The sequence below is a fragment of the Oncorhynchus mykiss genome, chromosome 26 (assembly GCF_057628025.1).
Source record: "Oncorhynchus mykiss isolate SJ-2025 chromosome 26, ASM5762802v1, whole genome shotgun sequence".
In the NCBI taxonomy this organism is placed as follows: Eukaryota; Metazoa; Chordata; class Actinopteri; order Salmoniformes; family Salmonidae; genus Oncorhynchus; species Oncorhynchus mykiss.
The window spans coordinates 9,040,982-9,060,056 of record NC_143047.1 but is presented as its reverse complement, the minus strand read 5'-3'; the positions used below and the strand labels follow the sequence as shown (position 1 = coordinate 9,060,056).

The 19,075-nt window shown below is 44.8% G+C and overlaps 1 protein-coding gene across 2 annotated transcripts in view; it reads left to right on the top strand.

Moving 5' to 3' along the window:
- The window catches only part of LOC110506336 (anoctamin-1), a 65,518-nt gene that overhangs the window by 16,224 nt on the left and 30,219 nt on the right, over nt 1–19,075 (top strand). For both annotated transcript variants that reach the window (XM_090221974.1, XM_036963701.2), the window contains exons 3-5: nt 9,662–10,000; nt 13,021–13,119; nt 18,408–18,559. In XM_090221974.1, coding sequence (XP_090078100.1) covers nt 9,662–10,000; nt 13,021–13,119; nt 18,408–18,559 — 590 coding nt within the window. The remainder of the gene's footprint in view (nt 1–9,661; nt 10,001–13,020; nt 13,120–18,407; nt 18,560–19,075) is intronic.

The following is a 19,075-nucleotide window of genomic DNA, read 5'->3' as shown; positions in this document are numbered from 1 at the left end:
TGAATGCTCTGCCCGCCTCTGCTGACCAGCGCAAGCGCACCGGTCCTCCCTTCAGCAGCGAGGTGATGGGAGCAGCCACCTGACCAAAACCCCGGATAAACCTCCGGTAGTAATTGGCAAACCCTAAAAACCGCTGCACCTCTTTCACCGTGGTCGGAGTCGGCCAATTACGCACGGCTGTAACGCGGTCATCCTCCATCACCACCCCAGAGGTGGAAATACGATATCCCAGGAAGGAAACGGACTGCTTGAAAAACTCACATTTCTCCGCCTTGCAATACAGGTCATGCTCCAGCAGTCGCCCAAGTACCTTACGCACCAGAGACACATGCGCCGCGCGTGTGGCAGAATAGATCAAGATGTCATCGATGTACACTACCACTCCCTGCCCGAGCAGGTCTCGGAGAATTTCGTCTACGAAGGATTGGAAGACGGCTGGAGCATTCTTCAACCCGTATGGCATGACGCGGTACTCATAATGACCAGATGTAGTACTAAATGCAGTTTTCCACTCATCTCCTCCCCGGATACGCACCAGATTATACGCGCTCCTCAGGTCCAGTTTTGTGAAGAAGCGCGCCCCGTGAAATGATTCCACCGCCGTAGCGATGAGAGGTAGTGGGTAACTAAACCCCACTGTGATGGAATTTAGACCTCTATAATCAATGCACGGACGCAGACCTCCATCCTTCTTCTTCACAAAAAAGAAGCTTGAGGAGACGGGTGATGCGGAGGGCCGAATGTACCCCTGTCTCAGCGATTCAGCAACGTATGTTTCCATCGCTACCGTCTCCTCCTGGGACAATGGATACACGTGACTCCTAGGAAGTGCAGCGTTCTCCAGAAGGTTTATCACGCAGTCCTCTCGACGATGAGGTGGTAATTGGGTCGCCTTCCTTTTACTGAAGGCGATAGCCAAATCGGCATATTCAGAGGGAATGCGCACGGTGGAGACTTGGTCTGGACTCTCCACCGTAGTCGCACCAACGGCAACTCCTCTACACCTACCTGAACACTCCTCTGACCACCCCTTAAGAGCCCCCTGTCGCCAGGAAATCACCGGATTGTGTTGAGCTAACCAGGGAACCCCCAACACCACTGGAAACGCAGGTGAATCTATAAGGAACAGACTAATCTGCTCCTTATGATCCCCCTGCGTTACCATGTCCAGTGGCACCGTAGCCTCCCTAATCACTCCTGACCCTAATGGTCGGCTATCTAAGGAGTGCACGGGGAAGGGTTGGTCTAACGACACCAGGGGAATCCCTAGCCTTAACGCAAGCCCACGATCCATGAAATTCCCAGCTGCGCCTGAATCGACTAGCGCCTTATGCTGTAGAGAGGGAAAAAAACCAGGGAAAGAAGTCAATACATACACATGACCGACAGGAGGCTCTGGGTGAGTCTGGTGCTTACTCACCTGGGGTGATCGAGCAGTGCTCCGCCTGCCATCCCGACTCCCAGACGAGTTCCTCCAGCACCGGTCTGACGTGTGCCCTCGTCGACCACAACTGGTGCAGGAGGACACTCCTCCTCCGGTCCCCCTCGAAGCTGCCCCTCCTAATTCCATAGGGATAGGGGCAGGAGGGCTGGGAAGTGGAAACGACAGGGCCTGATCCGAACGCCCGCGGGCAGCCAGCAGATTGTCGAGACGGATAGCCAAGTCAATGAGCTCATCCAGTGTGCAGGTGGTGTCCCGACATGCCAGCTCCCTGCGGACGTCCTCCCTGAGACTGCATCTGAAATGATCGACCAAGGCCCTGTCGTTCCATCCTGCTCCTGCGGCCAAGGTCCTGAACTCCAGAGCGAAGTCCTGTGCGCTCCTCGTCTCCTGCCGCAGGTGGAACAGCCGTTCACCCGCCGCCCGACCCTCTGGTGGATGGTCAAAAACAGCTCGGAATCGGCGGGTGAACTCTGGGTAATTATCCCTCGCCGAGTCCGGACCATTCCACACTGCGTTGGCCCACTCGAGGGCTCGCCCAGTCAAGCAGGAGACGAGGGCGCTCACACTCTCCTCTCCAGAGGGAGCAGGACGCACGGTAGCCAGGTATAGTTCCAGTTGAAGGAGGAAACCCTGGCACCCAGCCGCCGTTCCGTCATACTCCCGTGGGAGTGTCAACCGAAGAGCCCCGGAGCCCGATGTGGTCGCAGGAACAGGAGGTGCTGGAGAAGGGGGTGATAGCGATGATGTGGGAAGACCACTCCTCTCCCATCGATCCATCCTCTCCATCATTTGGTCCATGGCAGAACCAATCCGATGAAGCACGCTGGTGTGGTGGAGGACTCTCTCCTCCATCGATGGGAGAGGAGACGCGGCTGCTCCTGCTGATTCCATGGGTGGTGCGGGATTCTGTCACGTAATATCAAGGTGGGTGGAATCAGGCGCAGAGAGCAGGTTACAGTGAGTCGATAGTTATTTATTCTCCGAAAACCAAACACGGTCAACCCAAATATGCAGGGTGAAATAATCCAACACAGGATCAAAATATTATCGGAGAAAATAACACACACGTATTAACCCAACATACATGAATCCAAAACAATCCCGCACAAAACAAGGGCGGGACAACCTACTACATATAAGGACGTTAATTAAACTAAAATACACACAGGTGAAACTAATAAGACAAAACCAACAGACAAACGAAAAAGGGATCGGTGGTGGCTAGTAGGACGGTGACGACGACCGCCGAGCTCCGCCCGAACAGGCAGGAGAGCCAACCTCGGCGGAAGTCGTGACAGTTGGCATACCCAGTTTCTTCTGCTAACTGATTAATGGGGAGGAGCACACTTTTTTGTTAGGTTTAACTTATAACCAGAGAATGTCCCAAAACCTTGTAGCATGTCCAAGAGATAGGGTATAGACTCCACAGGGCTAGAAATGTATAAACGAAGAGTTATGTCGCCCATTTAGTATTTCCTTAATCCTCTCCTCCACCCACAGGGCAACAGCAAGAGGCTCAATAGCCATATCAATTAGGAAAGGGGATAAACAGCAACACTGCCTACCCCCCCCCCCCCCCCCTTGGTGTGAACGGAAGCCACTGGGGACGAGATCAACATCTTAATCCAGGAAAGGAATAAGGGGCCAAACCCAAGTCTCTCTAGTACCGTAAATGGATATTCCCACTCAACCCGGTCGAAAACCTTTTCAGCATCAAGAGAGATGACAACCTCTGGCTGTTGAGTTGAGTGGGCAGAATAAAGAACATTACATAGCCGGCTCATATTATAGAAAGATTGCCTACCTGTCAGAGTTAATTATTATATTAGGCATCACTGTCTCTAAACGGTGTGAGAGGACCTTAGTGAGAATTTTAAAATTGCAACACAAAAGGCTTATAGGGCGGTATGAGCCACAGTCTTGGGGGATTCTTGTCTTTTTTAAGCAAAACCGAAATACTCGCCTGGGTAGGTGTCTGTGGCAGTTTCAGACTAGAAAGGATTTCAATGTACATTGAGCTGAGGATAGGGGATAATTTAGAAGAGAATGCTTTAGAAAACTCAATAGGAAACCGTCAGGCCCAGGAGCTTTACCGCTCTGCATGGACAGGATTGCCAGAGTAGCTTCATTATCACTTATGGAGGCATCCATGTTGGTTTGTTCATCTGAATTGAGACAGGGGATGTCCAGATTGTCTAGAAATGCAGGCATACGAAATGTGTCAGGAAGAGTACGAGTAAAGAGCAGAGTAGAATTGCTTAAATTGATTGTTGATTTCTTTGGGATAGGTAGAAGTTGAATCAGCTGCGACACACATTTCAGGTATGGTGCTGCTGGTAGCGGATTGTCGAAGCTGATGAGATAACAACTTGTCCGCTTTCTCTCCATGTTCATAAAATGTCTGCCTCGACTTAAACAGAAGCTGCTCATGTTTGTTTAGTGGAGAGATTGTCAAATTCTGATTGGTGTAGCAGTCTCTATTTGTAGAGTTCAGGAGTCAGAGAAGAGGCATATCTGTTGTCCAAATCTAGTGCGCTGTTTGTTGTATGAAATCATTTGGCCCCTTAGATATTCTTTTAATGACTCCCACACAGTAGAGGGAGACACGTCAGGGGTGCAGTTGATCTGTAAAAACACATCAATATGAGTTGATGTGTATTTTTTTTTAAACACTACAGGATAGTAGCAGTGGGTCAAGTTGCCACGTGCGTTGTGACACAGTACTGTCCAGAAAGCGGATATCTAGCTATAGTCTGAGCTGATGATGCTATGAAATTGACTATTAGTTACAAAAGGAAAAATTATATTGTCCAGCAGGAAAAAGTCAATCCTAGAGTATGAGTGGCGGACTGGAGAAAAAAAGGAGTCATGTTTAGGGATTGCTCCTCCTACATGGATCAGACAAATTATAAGATTCTAGAAATTAGTTGATTACTGCGCCTGATTTTGAAATTACATTGTTGGGCTTCGGTCTGGATCTGTCTAGACTTGGATGCAATACACAATTGAAATCTCTGCGCAGTATCAAGTGATGAGAGGTAAGGTCAGGAAGTGTTGCAATGAGGTCAGAGAAAAATATAGCGTCATCCCAATTAGGACCACAGAGGTTAGCCAGAATAACCTGTGTGCTAAACAATTTCCCCATCACTATAATATATCTGCCGTTAGTATCCGAAATGACATTGGAGGAGACAAACGGGGTGCCTTTTCTGATAAGGATGGCTGTCCCTCTGGCCTTAGCATCAAAGTTGGAGTGAAATATATGGTCTACCCATCCTGTCTTTAGTTTATCATGGTCGCTGGACCGGAGGTGGGTCTCTTGGAGAAAAACAATGTCCGGACTTGGACTTAAGATGAGCAAACACTCGGCTACGCTTGGCCATATGGTTAATTCCTTTTAAATTCCAGCTGATAAAACAAGTGGAGCCTAGAGTATGTGAATTAGGCATAGCTATAGTAATTAGAAATGAATGTTGGTACGATCACATGGCCAGTGTGCTGAGAGGTCAGAGTAATAAAATATAAAGAAAATAACAACAAAATACTCAGAAGAAAGTATTTGGTTATGGGAACATATACCCCGTCCCCTTGGGATGACAATATATATATTTGTATATATATATATAATATTGCTTGTGCTTCTGCTGTGCACTGTTGTACAGGACCGATGTCAATCTCTGCTGGCGGCCATATATCAGGGTTATACTGGAGAGAACCTTTACATGGCCTGCGCCTGAAGGTCACAAAAACATTTTGTGATGGTGATGTATTGATACAAGTGGCGCGTGCCGGCAGTCAATCACGTAACCTCTCACTCCCACTCTGAGACATTCAGTGTTGTTGTTTATGTATGTAGCTAGTGAGCTAAGCTGTAGCATTAGTAATGTCTTTCAAAAGGAGACAACTTACAAATGGGGAAATTCCAGAGATTTTTTTTATCAATTCTGACAATGAGTCTGGGTATGAAAGTCAGGAATCAGATTCTGACAGCGACAATGAGGAGCTGCCCCCAACCTTGTAGCCATTGAGAACCCTGAATCTGAGGACCCCTTGTTCACTGACGAAGTCCCAGGTCCCTTTGAAGATGCTGGTGGTGATGGAGGCAGACTGACAGTGGATGAAGTACAGGAGTTCTGTGGTAGCTGGAAGGCCTCCAGCCATTTCACCCCTCCTGGCCCTGCTGTTTGCTTTGATGAGTCCCAGTCTGGAGTGCAAAGCCCCTTTCCATTCCCCCTGAGGCAGTGCTTCAAGCTGTTTCTGACAGAGAAGCTGTTGGGAGACATAGTAGAGGAGACCAATCGCTATGCCTTGGAGCTACAGGAGAAGAGAGAGCCAGGAGTGAGGGGAAAACTCACTAAATGGTTGACAACCACAATTAGTGAAATGTATACCTTCCTGGTGACAGTCCTTCTCATGGGAATAGTAAAGAAGAACTTCCTAAGAGAATACTGGAGCACAGATCCTATGTTTGTAACTCCCGTCTTTGCCAACCGCTTCCTAGTTCTGCTGCGATGCCTGCATTTTGTCAACAATGCTAATGCCAACCTAAATGACCCGTTACACAAAATAGTAAATGTTCTTATCAGCCTGACATCAGCATTTGGTTGGGTCTTTGTGCAATAGAAGGACCTATGCATTGATGAGTCCCTGATGTTATGGAAGGGTAGGCTGGCGTTCCATCAATATATTCCCTCCAAAAGGCACAGGTTTGGGGTCAAGTTCTTTGTCGTGTGCGACGTGAAGACAGGATTTGTCCAGGACGTGGTCCACACGTCAAAGCTGTCCTCAATCTTCCGCTCGAAAGATGTCCACTTCCAGTGATGATAGTGACAAATACTGTTTGTGTGTGTGGTTTCTGAAAGTACAGAGTAAACAGGGATCATTACTAATTAGAATACAATATCAGATTATAGCAATAAAACAATATTACAAAGAAGCAACATAATAACACTGCTATAAAAAAATATATATATATAGCGCATTGACAAAATCACAAATAGGAGTTATAACAGTAGGAATCTGCTCCACAAGGGCAGGGCAGGGCAGAACAGAGCTATGCTAAATAGGGTTGAATGAAAACAAACCATGGTCATAAGGCCTGGGTAGCTTGAAAATACAACACAAGCTAATACTTCTCTGACGCAATTAGCAATGTTTTAGAGAGCTAATAGAAGAATGTAGCTAGCTACATAAGCACGATTGAATATAACACCATAGAGGTTATGTGAAATTATCAACGTTACCTCGCGTGCCTGCGGTTATAAGGATTACATACAAATATATTACACTCCATACATATAGTGAGCTACAGTAGAAAGGACAGAACACGATATACAGAAACTATTATAACGTAATAAGGCACTTACTTTGATATGAACGCACACATTTCCAAATGAATTATCATGTAGTAATGAAAACAACAATGAATGTGATGCGGGCACCAGATGGAAAATGTGAACACGTGTGTGCAGGTGCTGTTTTGACTGGAGACGAGCAAATTTCTGTAGACTTGATTTGCAGAAACAATTGGTGCTTCCGGGTCAGTAATGCCCAAAAAGTTATTGTCCGCAAAGGTGAAATGGCCTACTTTTATGTGAATTAATAAGGAGGTGGAACACACTTCAATTCAAACGGTTGTTAAAAAATAAAGACGTGTTCGAAAATCATTTGAAATTGCCAAGTTGAAACAGTCTATAAATAAAAACAGGCAGCGTGCCTTGGTTTGAGGGCAGCGCGGATTAACTGTCCTGTAACCAACACATTTTGGAACAGTGAGCGCATTCTGACATCACATGCATAAAAGAGATATTAGAGATTTAGAACTCCAGTATGAACAGGTCAACAAGAACACTTTCATAATTTTTCATATTTCATACACAACGGGGAGGATGGAGACTTCGTACATGTAGTGTGTATACTTTTCAAGTTACAGTATTTCCTTTATCATTTTTTTTAATGACATCTCAAAATAACAACCAAAATTACATTAGTATTCTTTAGATCGCCTCTGATCATTCCCCACGTTCTATGTTAGAAATATTGTTACAGTATTTGCTTTAGAACGTGTTAGAGTTTCGGCGGGAAATGTCTGTGAAAACAAAGGCACATTCCTGTGTGATTTTGGAGAGGGAGATAGCGGAAAGTTCTAATCCCTGATTTTACAATAGGGTGTGAACTGTCAACCCCCCACCAGCTCCCTCCTCCCCCTCTGTGGGTGAGAGAGGGTCTGGCCGAAGTCATCCACTGAAAAGTTAATCCGACCCATCTGGATCCTCACAGTACAGTCATTACACACCCTTTGCCTTGATGACAGCTTTGCACACTCTTGGCATTATCTCAACCAGCTTCATAAGGTAGTCAACTGAAATGCATTTAAATTAATAGGTGTGCCTTCTTAAAAGTTCATATGTGGGATTTCTTTCCTTCTTAATGCGAGCCAATCAGTTGTGTTGCGACAAGGTAGGGTTGGTATACAGAAGATATCCCTATCTGGTAAAAGACCAAGTCCATATTATGGCAAGAACAGCTCAAATAAGCAAAGAGAAACGACAGTCCATCATTACTTTAAGACATGAAGGTCAGTCAATCTGGAAAATCCAGAAAGTTTCTTCAAGTGCAGCCACAAAAAACATCAAGCGCTATGATGAAACTGGCTTTCATGAGGACTGCCACAGGAAAGGAAGACCCAGAGTTACCTCTGCTGCAGAGGATACGCTGATTAGAGTTACCAGAGTTCAAGTAACAGACGCATCACTGTTCAGAGGAGACTGCGTGAATCAGACCTTCATGCTCAGACTGCTGCAAAGAAACCACTACTAAAGGACACCAATAAGAAGAAGATACTTGCTTTGGCCAAGAAACACAAGCAATCGACATTAGACCGGTGGAAATCTGTCCTTTGGTCTGATGAGTCCAAATTTGAGATTTTTGGTTCCAACCGCCGTGTCTTTGTGAGACGCAGAGTAGATGAACGGATGATCTCTGCATGTGTGGTTCCCACCATGAAGCATGGAGGAGGAGGTGTGATAGTGTGGGGGTGCTTTGCTGGTGACACTGTCTGTGATTTATTTAGAATTCAAGGCACACTTACCTAGCATGGCTATCACAGCATTCTGCAGTGATACGCCATCCCATCTGGTTTGCGCTTAGTGGGGCTATCATTTGTTTTTCAACAGGACAGTGACCCAACATACTTCCAGGCTGTGTAAGAGCTATTTTACCAATAAGGAGAGTGATGGAGTGCTGCAACAGATGACCTGGCCTCCACAATCACCGGACCTCAACCCAATTGAGATGGTTTGGGATGAGTTGGACCGCAGAGTGAAGGAAAAGTAACCAACAAGTGGTCAGCATATGTGGGAACTGCTTCAAGATTGTTGGAAAAGCGTTCCAGTTTAATCTGGTTGAGAGAATGCTAAGAGTGTACAAAGCTGTCATCAAGGCAAAGGGTGGCTACTTTGAAGAATCTAAAACATAAAATATATTTTGATTTGGTTAATACTTTTTTGGTTACTACATGATTCCATATATGTTATTTCATAGTTTTAATGTCTTCACTATTATTATATAAAAGAGTAAAAATAAAGAAAAACCCTTGAATGAGTAGCCGTGTCCAAACTTTTGACTGGCACTATATATATAGATATTAAACATTCCATTTAATTTAAAACCTTACTTCAATTTGCTGCCAAATCTAATTTCACACTAACATTTCACACTAACAAATAATGTATTCAAGGACAATGAAGCAGAAATGTTTTTAAGTCACAGGTGAAGACAAACACCAGAGTCACTTTGTAACCATATGTTCCTCTATGAGTCGTACTGTCAAGTAGCGTATAATTGATTTGGTCACTGGTCTTCAGGTACAGTATGTCTTCATGAGGATTAGGACAGTATTATGAGAAAGTCTAACGTAATGTGTTGCAGGGTGCAACGATTCTTTTGTCATCTTTTGAGGGGCAGCATTTAATCTGTACAAAATGATTCAATTCCCACTCCTTGGAGAAGGCAGTAGCAGAGATATGGTTGAGTGCACTGATTTATCACGGTGGAGGGGATTTGACTATCCACAAGGCTTAAGCTTTTGCAATTTTAAAAGATAAACAGATGTACACACAACAAACTCTCACAGGCTAGAATGACACATGCCTTCTCCTCATGATCTGCCAACATGTCTCCATTAAAACTATAATCCCCCTTTCTCTCTCTTCTCAGCCCTTGAACTCCCTCAAGTCAGATGAGGCAGGCCCAAAACAGGGGCCTACATTCCAGGATGGCCAGCGGCGGGTGGACTATGTTCTCACATATCATATCCAGAAACCCCAGAGTTTTCGTCGCAAGACATCCCACTTCGGGGATTACCGCATCCTCAGGAGCCTGCGCCGCAGTCTGAGCATGATGAGAGGTCGGGACACGCCACCACCCAAAGAAGACCCTGAGGTTGCTGCCCACAAGCATCGCCTTGACTACCATGAGGATGACAAGCGCTTCCGCCAGACTGAGTTTGAGGATAACCTTCGAGAGATGGGCCTGGAGCTAGAGAAGGATGAGGGGGTGAGTTAGTGGCCTTGGACTGTGTTTTCCCCACATGTTTGAAAACCTCAACAGTAGAACATCTCAAAGTCTTTTTGGAATAACCTAGCAATTAGACTGCCTAACCTAACTGATACAAAAAATGTTGATCAACCTATTTTGTCGTAGACTCAATCCCTGGTGTAATGGCGTAATATTCAATAATATTCGTCAATAATATATTACGTAATATTCTGGTGTAATATTCAATCCCTGGTGTGGTTGTGCATTTAGACTAGATGCTTGCTTGTAGCTAGCTGCATTCTTTCACATCTTGGCAATCAGTGTTCAGATATTGTCTTTGAGGTCATGTTGTTCCATTGCACGCAACTTAATTCTCCATTCCTCCTCATTTTGACTGGTTGACATTTGTCCATCTATTGTTCATGTAGCGATTGTATCACGTATCTTCTTCATACCGGAACAAAGCACATTGAACTTCCTCTTGCGTTGAGGGTTTACTGTGATCAGATATGATTTTTCAAATCTACAATTGACCTGCATTCGTCACATTATTGATCTTAATCAAATGAACAGCTTTCATCAAAGATATATCTGATAAGAAAGGACAGCATGTGCAATAGATTTTCCCTACAATGGGATTAATTATTTTCAGCCTTACAAGCTTAAAGAGGCCTAATGTCATAGGTTATTATATACACTAGGGAGTGGCTATAGACCCATTAATCATTACTCATTCATCATAAATCGTTACATTGATCAAGACCCAAGATACATTGGCTGCGGACCAAACACTTAAAAGACACACCCTATCCCCTCAGTCCTTAAATTAAGTGGACACTTCTGATGATGTATCATGACGTCTGATGAGTATACACTTGCAGGGCAAGGGGCGAGAGAGGAAGGAATGATTATTAAATGGACCACCTTTGGCTGGAAATTCATCACTTCCTCATCCTGTGATGATTGTGTTTTCAGCCACCGGTAGCTTGTGGGTACTTTATATGCGCTACAGTCAATTGTGAGTGCATGTCTACTTACAATTGAAGTCGGAAGTTTACATACACCTTAGCCAAATACATTTAAACTCAGTTTTTCACAATTCCTGATATTTAATACAAGTAAAAATTCCCTGTTTTAGGTCAGTTAGTATCACCACTTTATTTTTAAGAATGTGAAATAATAGTAGAGATAATGATTTATTTCAGCTTTAATTTCTTTCATCACATTCCCAGTGGGTCAGAAGGTTACATCCACCTAATTTTCCTTCCTCATGATGCCATCTATTTTTGGAAGTGCACCAGTCCCTCCTGCAGCAAAGCACCCCCACAACATGATGCTGCCACCCCCGTGCTTCACGGTTGGGATGGTGTTCTTTAGCTTGCAAGCTTCATCTTTTTCCTCCAAACATGGTTTGGTCATTATGGCCAAACAGTTCTATTTTTGTTTCATCAGACCAGAGGACATTTCTCCAAAAAAGTATGATCTTTGTCCCCATATGCAGTTGCAAACTGTAGTCTGTCTTTTTTATGGCGGTTTTGGAGCAGTGGCTTCTTCCTTGCTGAGTGACCTTTCAGGTTATGTCGATATAGGACTCGTTTTACTGTGGATATAAATAATTTTGTACCTGTTTCCTCCAGCATCTTCACAAGGTCCTTTGCTTTTGTTCTGGGATTGATTTGCACTTTTCACACCAAAGTACGTTCATCTCTAGGAGACAGAACACGTCTCCTTCCTGAGCGGAATGACGGCTGCGTGGTCCAATGGTGTTTATACTTGCGTACTATTGTTTGTACAGATGAACGTGGTACCTTCTTGGCGTTTGGAAATTGCTCCCAAGGATGAACCAGACTTGTGGTCTACAAAAAAAATGTTTAGGTCTTGGCTGATTTCTTTTGATTTTTCCATGATGTCAAGCAAAGAGGCACTGAGTTTGAAAGTAGGCCTTGAAATACATCCACAGGTACACCTCCAATTGACTCGAATGAGCTCTTTTGACTCAAAAGAGCTTATCAGAAGCTTCTAAAGCCATGACATAATTTTCGGGAATTTTACAAGCTGTTTAAAGGCACAGTCAACTTAGTGTATGTAAACTTCTGACCCACTGGAATTGTGATACAGTGAATTATAAGTGAAATAATCTGTCTGTCAACAATTGTTGGAAAAATGACTTGTGCCCCGGAGTGAACATAATTGTACACTCCCAAAGCCGACTAAAAACGAGGGCTGAGGGGCTTACGTTGCAAACCTCCCTTGCTTGGCAGAAAAATGGTAGGAGGCATGTGGTTCTGTGGGAGTTGGGTTCCTATTGCATGCATGAAGTGGTCTCTTACCATTTAGTGATTGTTGCTCACATGGGTTGAAGTTTTGTTTTGAGTGATATTAAGGCAAATTCAAAAGGATTTGATACTTATTGACAACATCTGTATGCTTTGTTGATGAGTAAGTCAGAAAAACCCTCCCTGTTTTATTTTATTAATTTACTTTGTCCATGAATGAGGGTTGTTTGTGGATAATCGAACCAAAGCCCCAAAATAGAATTGGCAGGATCTGTTCTGCTTGATATTGCTGTGAAAAGTGTAGTCTGCCACAGTGTTCTCAACAGACAGGGCCAGGACCCTGAAGTGGGCTGGGAGGTGTGAGGATGTAGGTCAGGAGCATATGAGAGGGACTTACATAACCACTGTTGTTTTTGATAGAGGAGATTGTGGAGAGAGAACTTTTATCCTGTATATATTAGACTATGAGACATTGCTTTCTATTCAAGTGGATACAGCCGTTGGCTGACTCAAACCAACAACAATCCTTGCTATTGTAGCATTGCGACTTTTTTTCAGTTGCAATGCTGCAGTAGCATTGCTGTGCTTTACCTTGGAGAGACTGATTAGTCCTTAGAGATGTGACATTAGCTTCATTCTAGGGACACATATATCACGCAAATAAAACAGGGGAAACTTATTTCATCGCACATTAAAATATCCATGAAAACCTTTTGCCTTATTATTATTATTTTATTCAACATCACATGCTCTGTTTTCCAGAACAAAATCCCAGGAATTGGCTTCCTGAAGATCCATGCTCCCTGGAATGTGCTCTGTCGGGAGGCAGAATTCATGAAGCTCAAGATGCCCACCAAAAAGGTATGGCCTGCCTTTAGATGGATCACTGTAGATCACTGGTCAGTTTCTATGGGAAGGCAGCTCCCGCTCTGGCCAGTCAAAGTTCTTCCCTCTCTTAGCACCCCAATGTGAGAACACGCTTTCCCCTAAAATCAGGACAGCGAAGTCCCTACACGGCTTCTGAAAGGTCTAAAACCCTCTCTCTTTTTAAAGAGTACCTTAAATAACTCTCACAGCGCCCCGACGCCCCCCCCCCCCCCCCCCCCCCCCTTCTCCTCCCCCCCCCCCCCCCCCCCAAAAAAAAAGTTAAAAGGGACTGGTCTTTTTCTACTAGCACTGACGTTGCTGATCAATCAATCAATCAAATTTATTTTATATAGCCCTTCGTACATCAGCTGATATCTCAAAGTGCTGTACAGAAACCCAGCCTAAAACCCCAAACAGCAAGCAATGCAGGTGAAGAAGCACGGTGGCTAGGAAAAACTCCCTAGAAAGGCCAAAACCTAGGAAGAAACCTAGAGAGGAACCAGGCTATGTGGGGTGGCCAGTCCTCTTCTGGCTGTGCCGGGTGGAGATTATAACAAAACATGGTCAAGATGTTCAAATGTTCATAAATGACCAGCATGGTCGAATAATAATAAGGCAGAATAGTTGAAACTGGAGCAGCAGCACAGTCAGGTGGACTGGGGACAGCAAGGAGTCATCATGTCAGGTATTCCTGGGGCATGGTCCTAGGGCTCAGGTCCTCCGAGAGAGAGAAAGAAAGAGAGAATTAGAGAGAGCATATATATTTTTTTTTTATTTTACCTTCATTTAACCAGGTAGGCAAGTTGAGAACAAGTTCTCATTTACAATTGCGACCTGGCCAAGATAAAGCAAAGCAGTTCGACAGATACAACAACACAGAGTTACACATGGAGTAAAACAAACATACAGTCAATAATAAAGTATAAACAAGTCTATATACAATGTGAGCAAATGAGGTGAGAAGGGAGGTAAAGGCAAAAAAAAGGCCTTGGTGGCAAGGTAAATACAATATAGCAAGTAAAACACTGGAATGGTAGTTTTGCAATGGAAGAATGTGCAAAGTAGAAATAAAAATAATGGGGTGCAAAGGAGCAAAATAAATAAATAAATTAAATACAGTTGGGAAAGAGGTAGTTGATAGGGCTAAATTATATGTGGGCTATGTACAGGTGCAGTAATCTGTGAGCTGCTCTGACAGTTGGTGCTTAAAGCTAGTGAGGGAGATAAGTGTTTCCAGTTTCAGAGATTTTTGTAGTTCGTTCCAGTCATTGGCAGCAGAGAACTGGAAAGAGAGGCGGCCAAAGAAAGAATTGGTTTTGGGGGTGACTAGAGAGATATACCTGCTGGAGCGTGTGCTACAGGTGGGAGATGCTATGGTGACCAGCGAGCTGAGATAAGGGGGGACTTTACCTAGCAGGGTCTTGTAGATGACATGGAGCCAGTGGGTTTGGCGACGAGTATGAAGCGAGGGCCAGCCAACGAGAGCGTACAGGTCGCAATGGTGGGTAGTGTATGGGGCTTTGGTGACAAAACGGATTGCACTGTGATAGACTGCATCCAGTTTGTTGAGTAGGGTATTGGAGGCTATTTTGTAAATTACATCGCCAAAGTCGAGGATTGGTAGGATGGTCAGTTTTACAAGGGTATGTTTGGCAGCATGAGTGAAGGATGCTTTGTTGCGAAATAGGAAGCCAATTCTAGATTTAACTTTGGATTGGAGATGTTTGATATGGGTCTGGAAGGAGAGTTTACAGTCTAACCAGACACCTAAGTATTTGTAGTTGTCCACGTATTCTAAGTCAGAGCCGTCCAGAGTAGTGATGTTGGACAGGCGGGTAGGTGCAGGTAGTGATCGGTTGAAGAGCATGCATTTAGTTTTACTTGTATTTAAGAGCAGTTGGAGGCCACGGAAGGAGAGTTGTATGGCATTGAAGCTTGCCTGGAGGGTTATTAACACAGTGTCCAAAGAAGGGCCGGAAGTATACAGAATGGTGTCGTCTGCGTAGAGGTGGATCAGAGACTCACCAGCAGCAAGAGCGACCTCATTGATGTATACAGAGAAGAGAGTCGGTCCAAGAATTGAACCCTGTGGCACCCCCATAGAGACTGCCAGAGGTCCGGACAACAGACCCTCAGATTTGACACACTGAACTCTATCAGAGAAGTAGTTGGTGAACCAGGCGAGGCAATCATTTGAGAAACCAAGGCTGTTGAGTCTGCCGATGAGGATGTGGTGATTGACAGAGTCGAAAGCCTTGGCCAGATCAATGAATACGGCTGCACAGTAATGTTTCTTATCGATGGCGGTTAAGACATCGTTTAGGACCTTGAGCGTGGCTGAGGTGCACCCATGACCAGCTCTGAAACCAGATTGCATAGCAGAGAAGGTATGGTGAGATTCAAAATGGTCGGTAATCTGTTTGTTGACTTGGCTTTCGAAGACCTTAGAAAGGCATGGTAGGATAGATATAGGTCTGTAGCAGTTTGGGTCAAGAGTGTCCCCCCCTTTGAAGAGGGGGATGACCGCAGCTGCTTTCCAATCTTTGGGAATCTCAGACGACACGAAAGAGAGGTTGAACAGGCTAGTAATAGGGGTGGCAACAATTTCGGCAGATAATTTTAGAAAGAAAGGGTCCAGATTGTCTAGCCCGGCTGATTTGTAGGGGTCCAGATTTTGCAGCTCTTTCAGAACATCAGCTGAATGGATTTGGGAGAAGGAGAAATGGGGAAGGCTTGGGCGAGTTGCTGTTGGGGGTGCAGTGCTGTTGACAGGGGTAGGAGTAGCCAGGTGGAAAGCATGGCCAGCAGTAGAAAAATGCTTATTGAAATTTTCAATTATGGTGGATTTATCAGTGGTGACAGTGTTTCCTATCTTCAGTGCAGTGGGCAGCTGGGAGGAGGTGTTCTTATTCTCCATGGACTTTACAGTGTCCCAGAACTTTTTTGAGTTAGTGTTGCAAGAAGCAAATTTCTGCTTGAAAAAGCTAGCCTTGGCTTTTCTAACTGCCTGTGTATAATGGTTTCTAGCTTCCCTGAACAGCTGCATATCACGGGGGCTGTTCGATGCTAATGCAGAACGCCATAGGACGTTTTTGTGTTGATTAAGGGCAGTCAGGTCTGGGGAGAACCAAGGGCTATATCTGTTCCTGGTTCTAAATTTCTTGAATGGGGCATGTTTATTTAAGATGGTTAGGAAGGCATTTTAAAAAAATATCCAGGCATCCTCTACTGACGGGATGAGGTCAATATCCTTCCAGGATACCCCGGCCAGGTCGATTAGAAAGGCCTGCTCGCTGAAGTGTTTCAGGGAGCGTTTTACAGTGATGAGAGGAGGTCGTTTGACCGCTGACCCATTACGGATGCAGGCAATGAGGCAGTGATCGCTGAGATCTTGGTTGAAGACAGCAGAGGTGTATTTAGAGGGGAAGTTGGTTAGGATGATATCTATGAGGGTGCCCGTGTTTAAGGCTTTGGGGAGGTACCTGGTAGGTTCATTGATAATTTGTGTGAGATTGAGGGCATCAAGTTTAGATTGTAGGATGGCTGGGGTGTTAAGCATGTTCCAGTTTAGGTCGCCTAGCAGCACGAGCTCTGAAGATAGATGGGGGGCAATCAGTTCACATATGGTGTCCAGAGCACAGCTGGGGGCAGAGGGTGGTCTATAGCAGGCGGCAACGGTGAGAGACTTGTTTTTAGAAAGGTGGATTTTTAAAAGTAGAAGTTCAAATTGTTTGGGTACAGACCTGGATAGTAGGACAGAACTCTGCAGGCTATCTTTGCAGTAAATTGCAACACCGCCCCCTTTGGCAGTTCTATCTTGTCTGAAAATGTTGTAGTTTGGAATTAAAATGTCTGAATTTTTGGTGGTCTTCCTAAGCCAGGATTCAGACACAGCTAGAACATCCGGGTTGGCAGAGTGTGCTAAAGCAGTGAATAGAACAAACTTAGGGAGGAGGCTTCTAATGTTAACATGCATGAAACCAAGGCTATTACGGTTACAGAAGTCGTCAAAAGAGAGCGCCTGGGGAATAGGAGTGGAGCTAGGCACTGCAGGGCCTGGATTCACCTCTACATCGCCAGAGGAACATAGGAGGAGTAGAATAAGGGTGCGACTAAAAGCAATAAGAATTGGTCGTCTAGAACGTCTGGAACAGAGAGTAAAAGGAGGTTTCTGGGGGCGATAAAATAGCATCAAGGTATAATGTACAGACAAAGGTAAGGTAGGATGTGAATACAGTGGAGGTAAACCTAGGTATTGAGTGATGAAGAGAGAGATATTGTCTCTAGAAACATCATTGAAACCAGGAGATGTCATTGCATGTGTGGGTGGTGGAACTAATAGGTTGGATAAGGTATAGTGAGCAGGACATGGATATGTGGGATGGCCAGTCCTCTTCTGGCTGTGCCGGGTGGAGATTATAACAGAACATGGCCAAGATGTTCAAATGTTCATAAATGATCAGCATGGTCGAATAATAATAAGGCAGAAGAGTTGAAACTGGAGCAGCAGCACAGCCAGGTGGACTGGGGACAGCAAGGAGTCATCATGTCAGGTAGTCCTGGGGCATGGTCCTAGGGCTCAGGTCCTCCGAGAGAGAGAAAGAGAGAAGGAGAGAATTAGAGAACGCACACTTAGATTCACACAGGACACCGAATAGGACAGGAGAAGTACTCCAGATATAACAAACTGACCCTAGCCCCCCGACACATAAACTACTGCAGCATAAATACTGGAGGCTGAGACAGGAGGGGTCAGGAGACACTGTGGCCCACTCCGAGGACACCCCCGGACAGGGCCAAACAGGAAGGATATAACCCCACCCACTTTGCCAAAGCACAGTCCCCACACCACTAGAGGGATATCTTCAACCACCAACTTACCATCCTGAGACAAGGCTGAGTATAGCCCACAAAGACCTCCGCCACGGCACAACTTAAGGGGGGGGGGGGGGGGGGGCGCCAACCCAGACAGGATGACCACATCAGTGACTCAACCCACTCAGGTGACGCACCCCCTCCAGGGACGGCATGAGAGAGCCCCAGTAAAGCCAGTGACTGATAAACACGTTGTTGAGGGAACATGTCCTTGATACGATTGTGATGGGCTGTTGTCTCACCTAGCTATCATAAGATGAAGGCACTAATCGTAAGTCGCTCTGGATAAGAGTGTTCTGTTAAATGACTAAGTTGTTCAAGTAAAGTTGTTAAGTAAAATGAAACTGATAGCCTTTCATGCACTCATTTCTCAACATGTTTTCTTCCTGTTTCCCCTTTCCCTTCAGGTGTACGAGGTCAAACAGGGAAGTGATGTGGTGGAGAGGATCAATCTGTTCATCCGCAAAGCGACTGCGCCACTTCATCCTAAAGTGGAGCCGAATAGAGCCCAAAATGTGAAGCATCTCTCCCACCCTTTCTCCAGGGAAAAGCAGCACCTGTGAGTATAGTAGTAGCACTGAGACCTGTGGCATTGCTTCAGGGGTTTAGTCTCATCATTGAACATTAAATACATTCTGACAAGTGATCAACGATGCAGAGCTCAAAGGTTAATGGGTATACTTCCAGTACTATGCATGTGAGAAATTTAAAGTGGCTTGAAATGTTTATTGCAATCGGAAAGACATTTATTTTCAATGCAAGACATGGGTACAATGCCACAGTATAGCTATTTAAATCATTACAGCACAGGTTGTGGCGTTATTAACACTAGAACCGCTAAAGCAGTCATTTTGACTGCTCATAAGTTTTAAAACAATTATTACTCTGCCATTTTTTCCGTTTTGCCCGCCTCTGTCCTTGACTTTTTCCTAAATAGGTCTATATAACACACTGCCGTTGTTAGAATCTCAATATGACAAACAGAACTGGAGTTATATACGAGGACATGCCATTTAAAAAAGAAATCATTGGGGGAGTACATAGTGTACATAGTGAGCGCGTGCGTAATTTACAA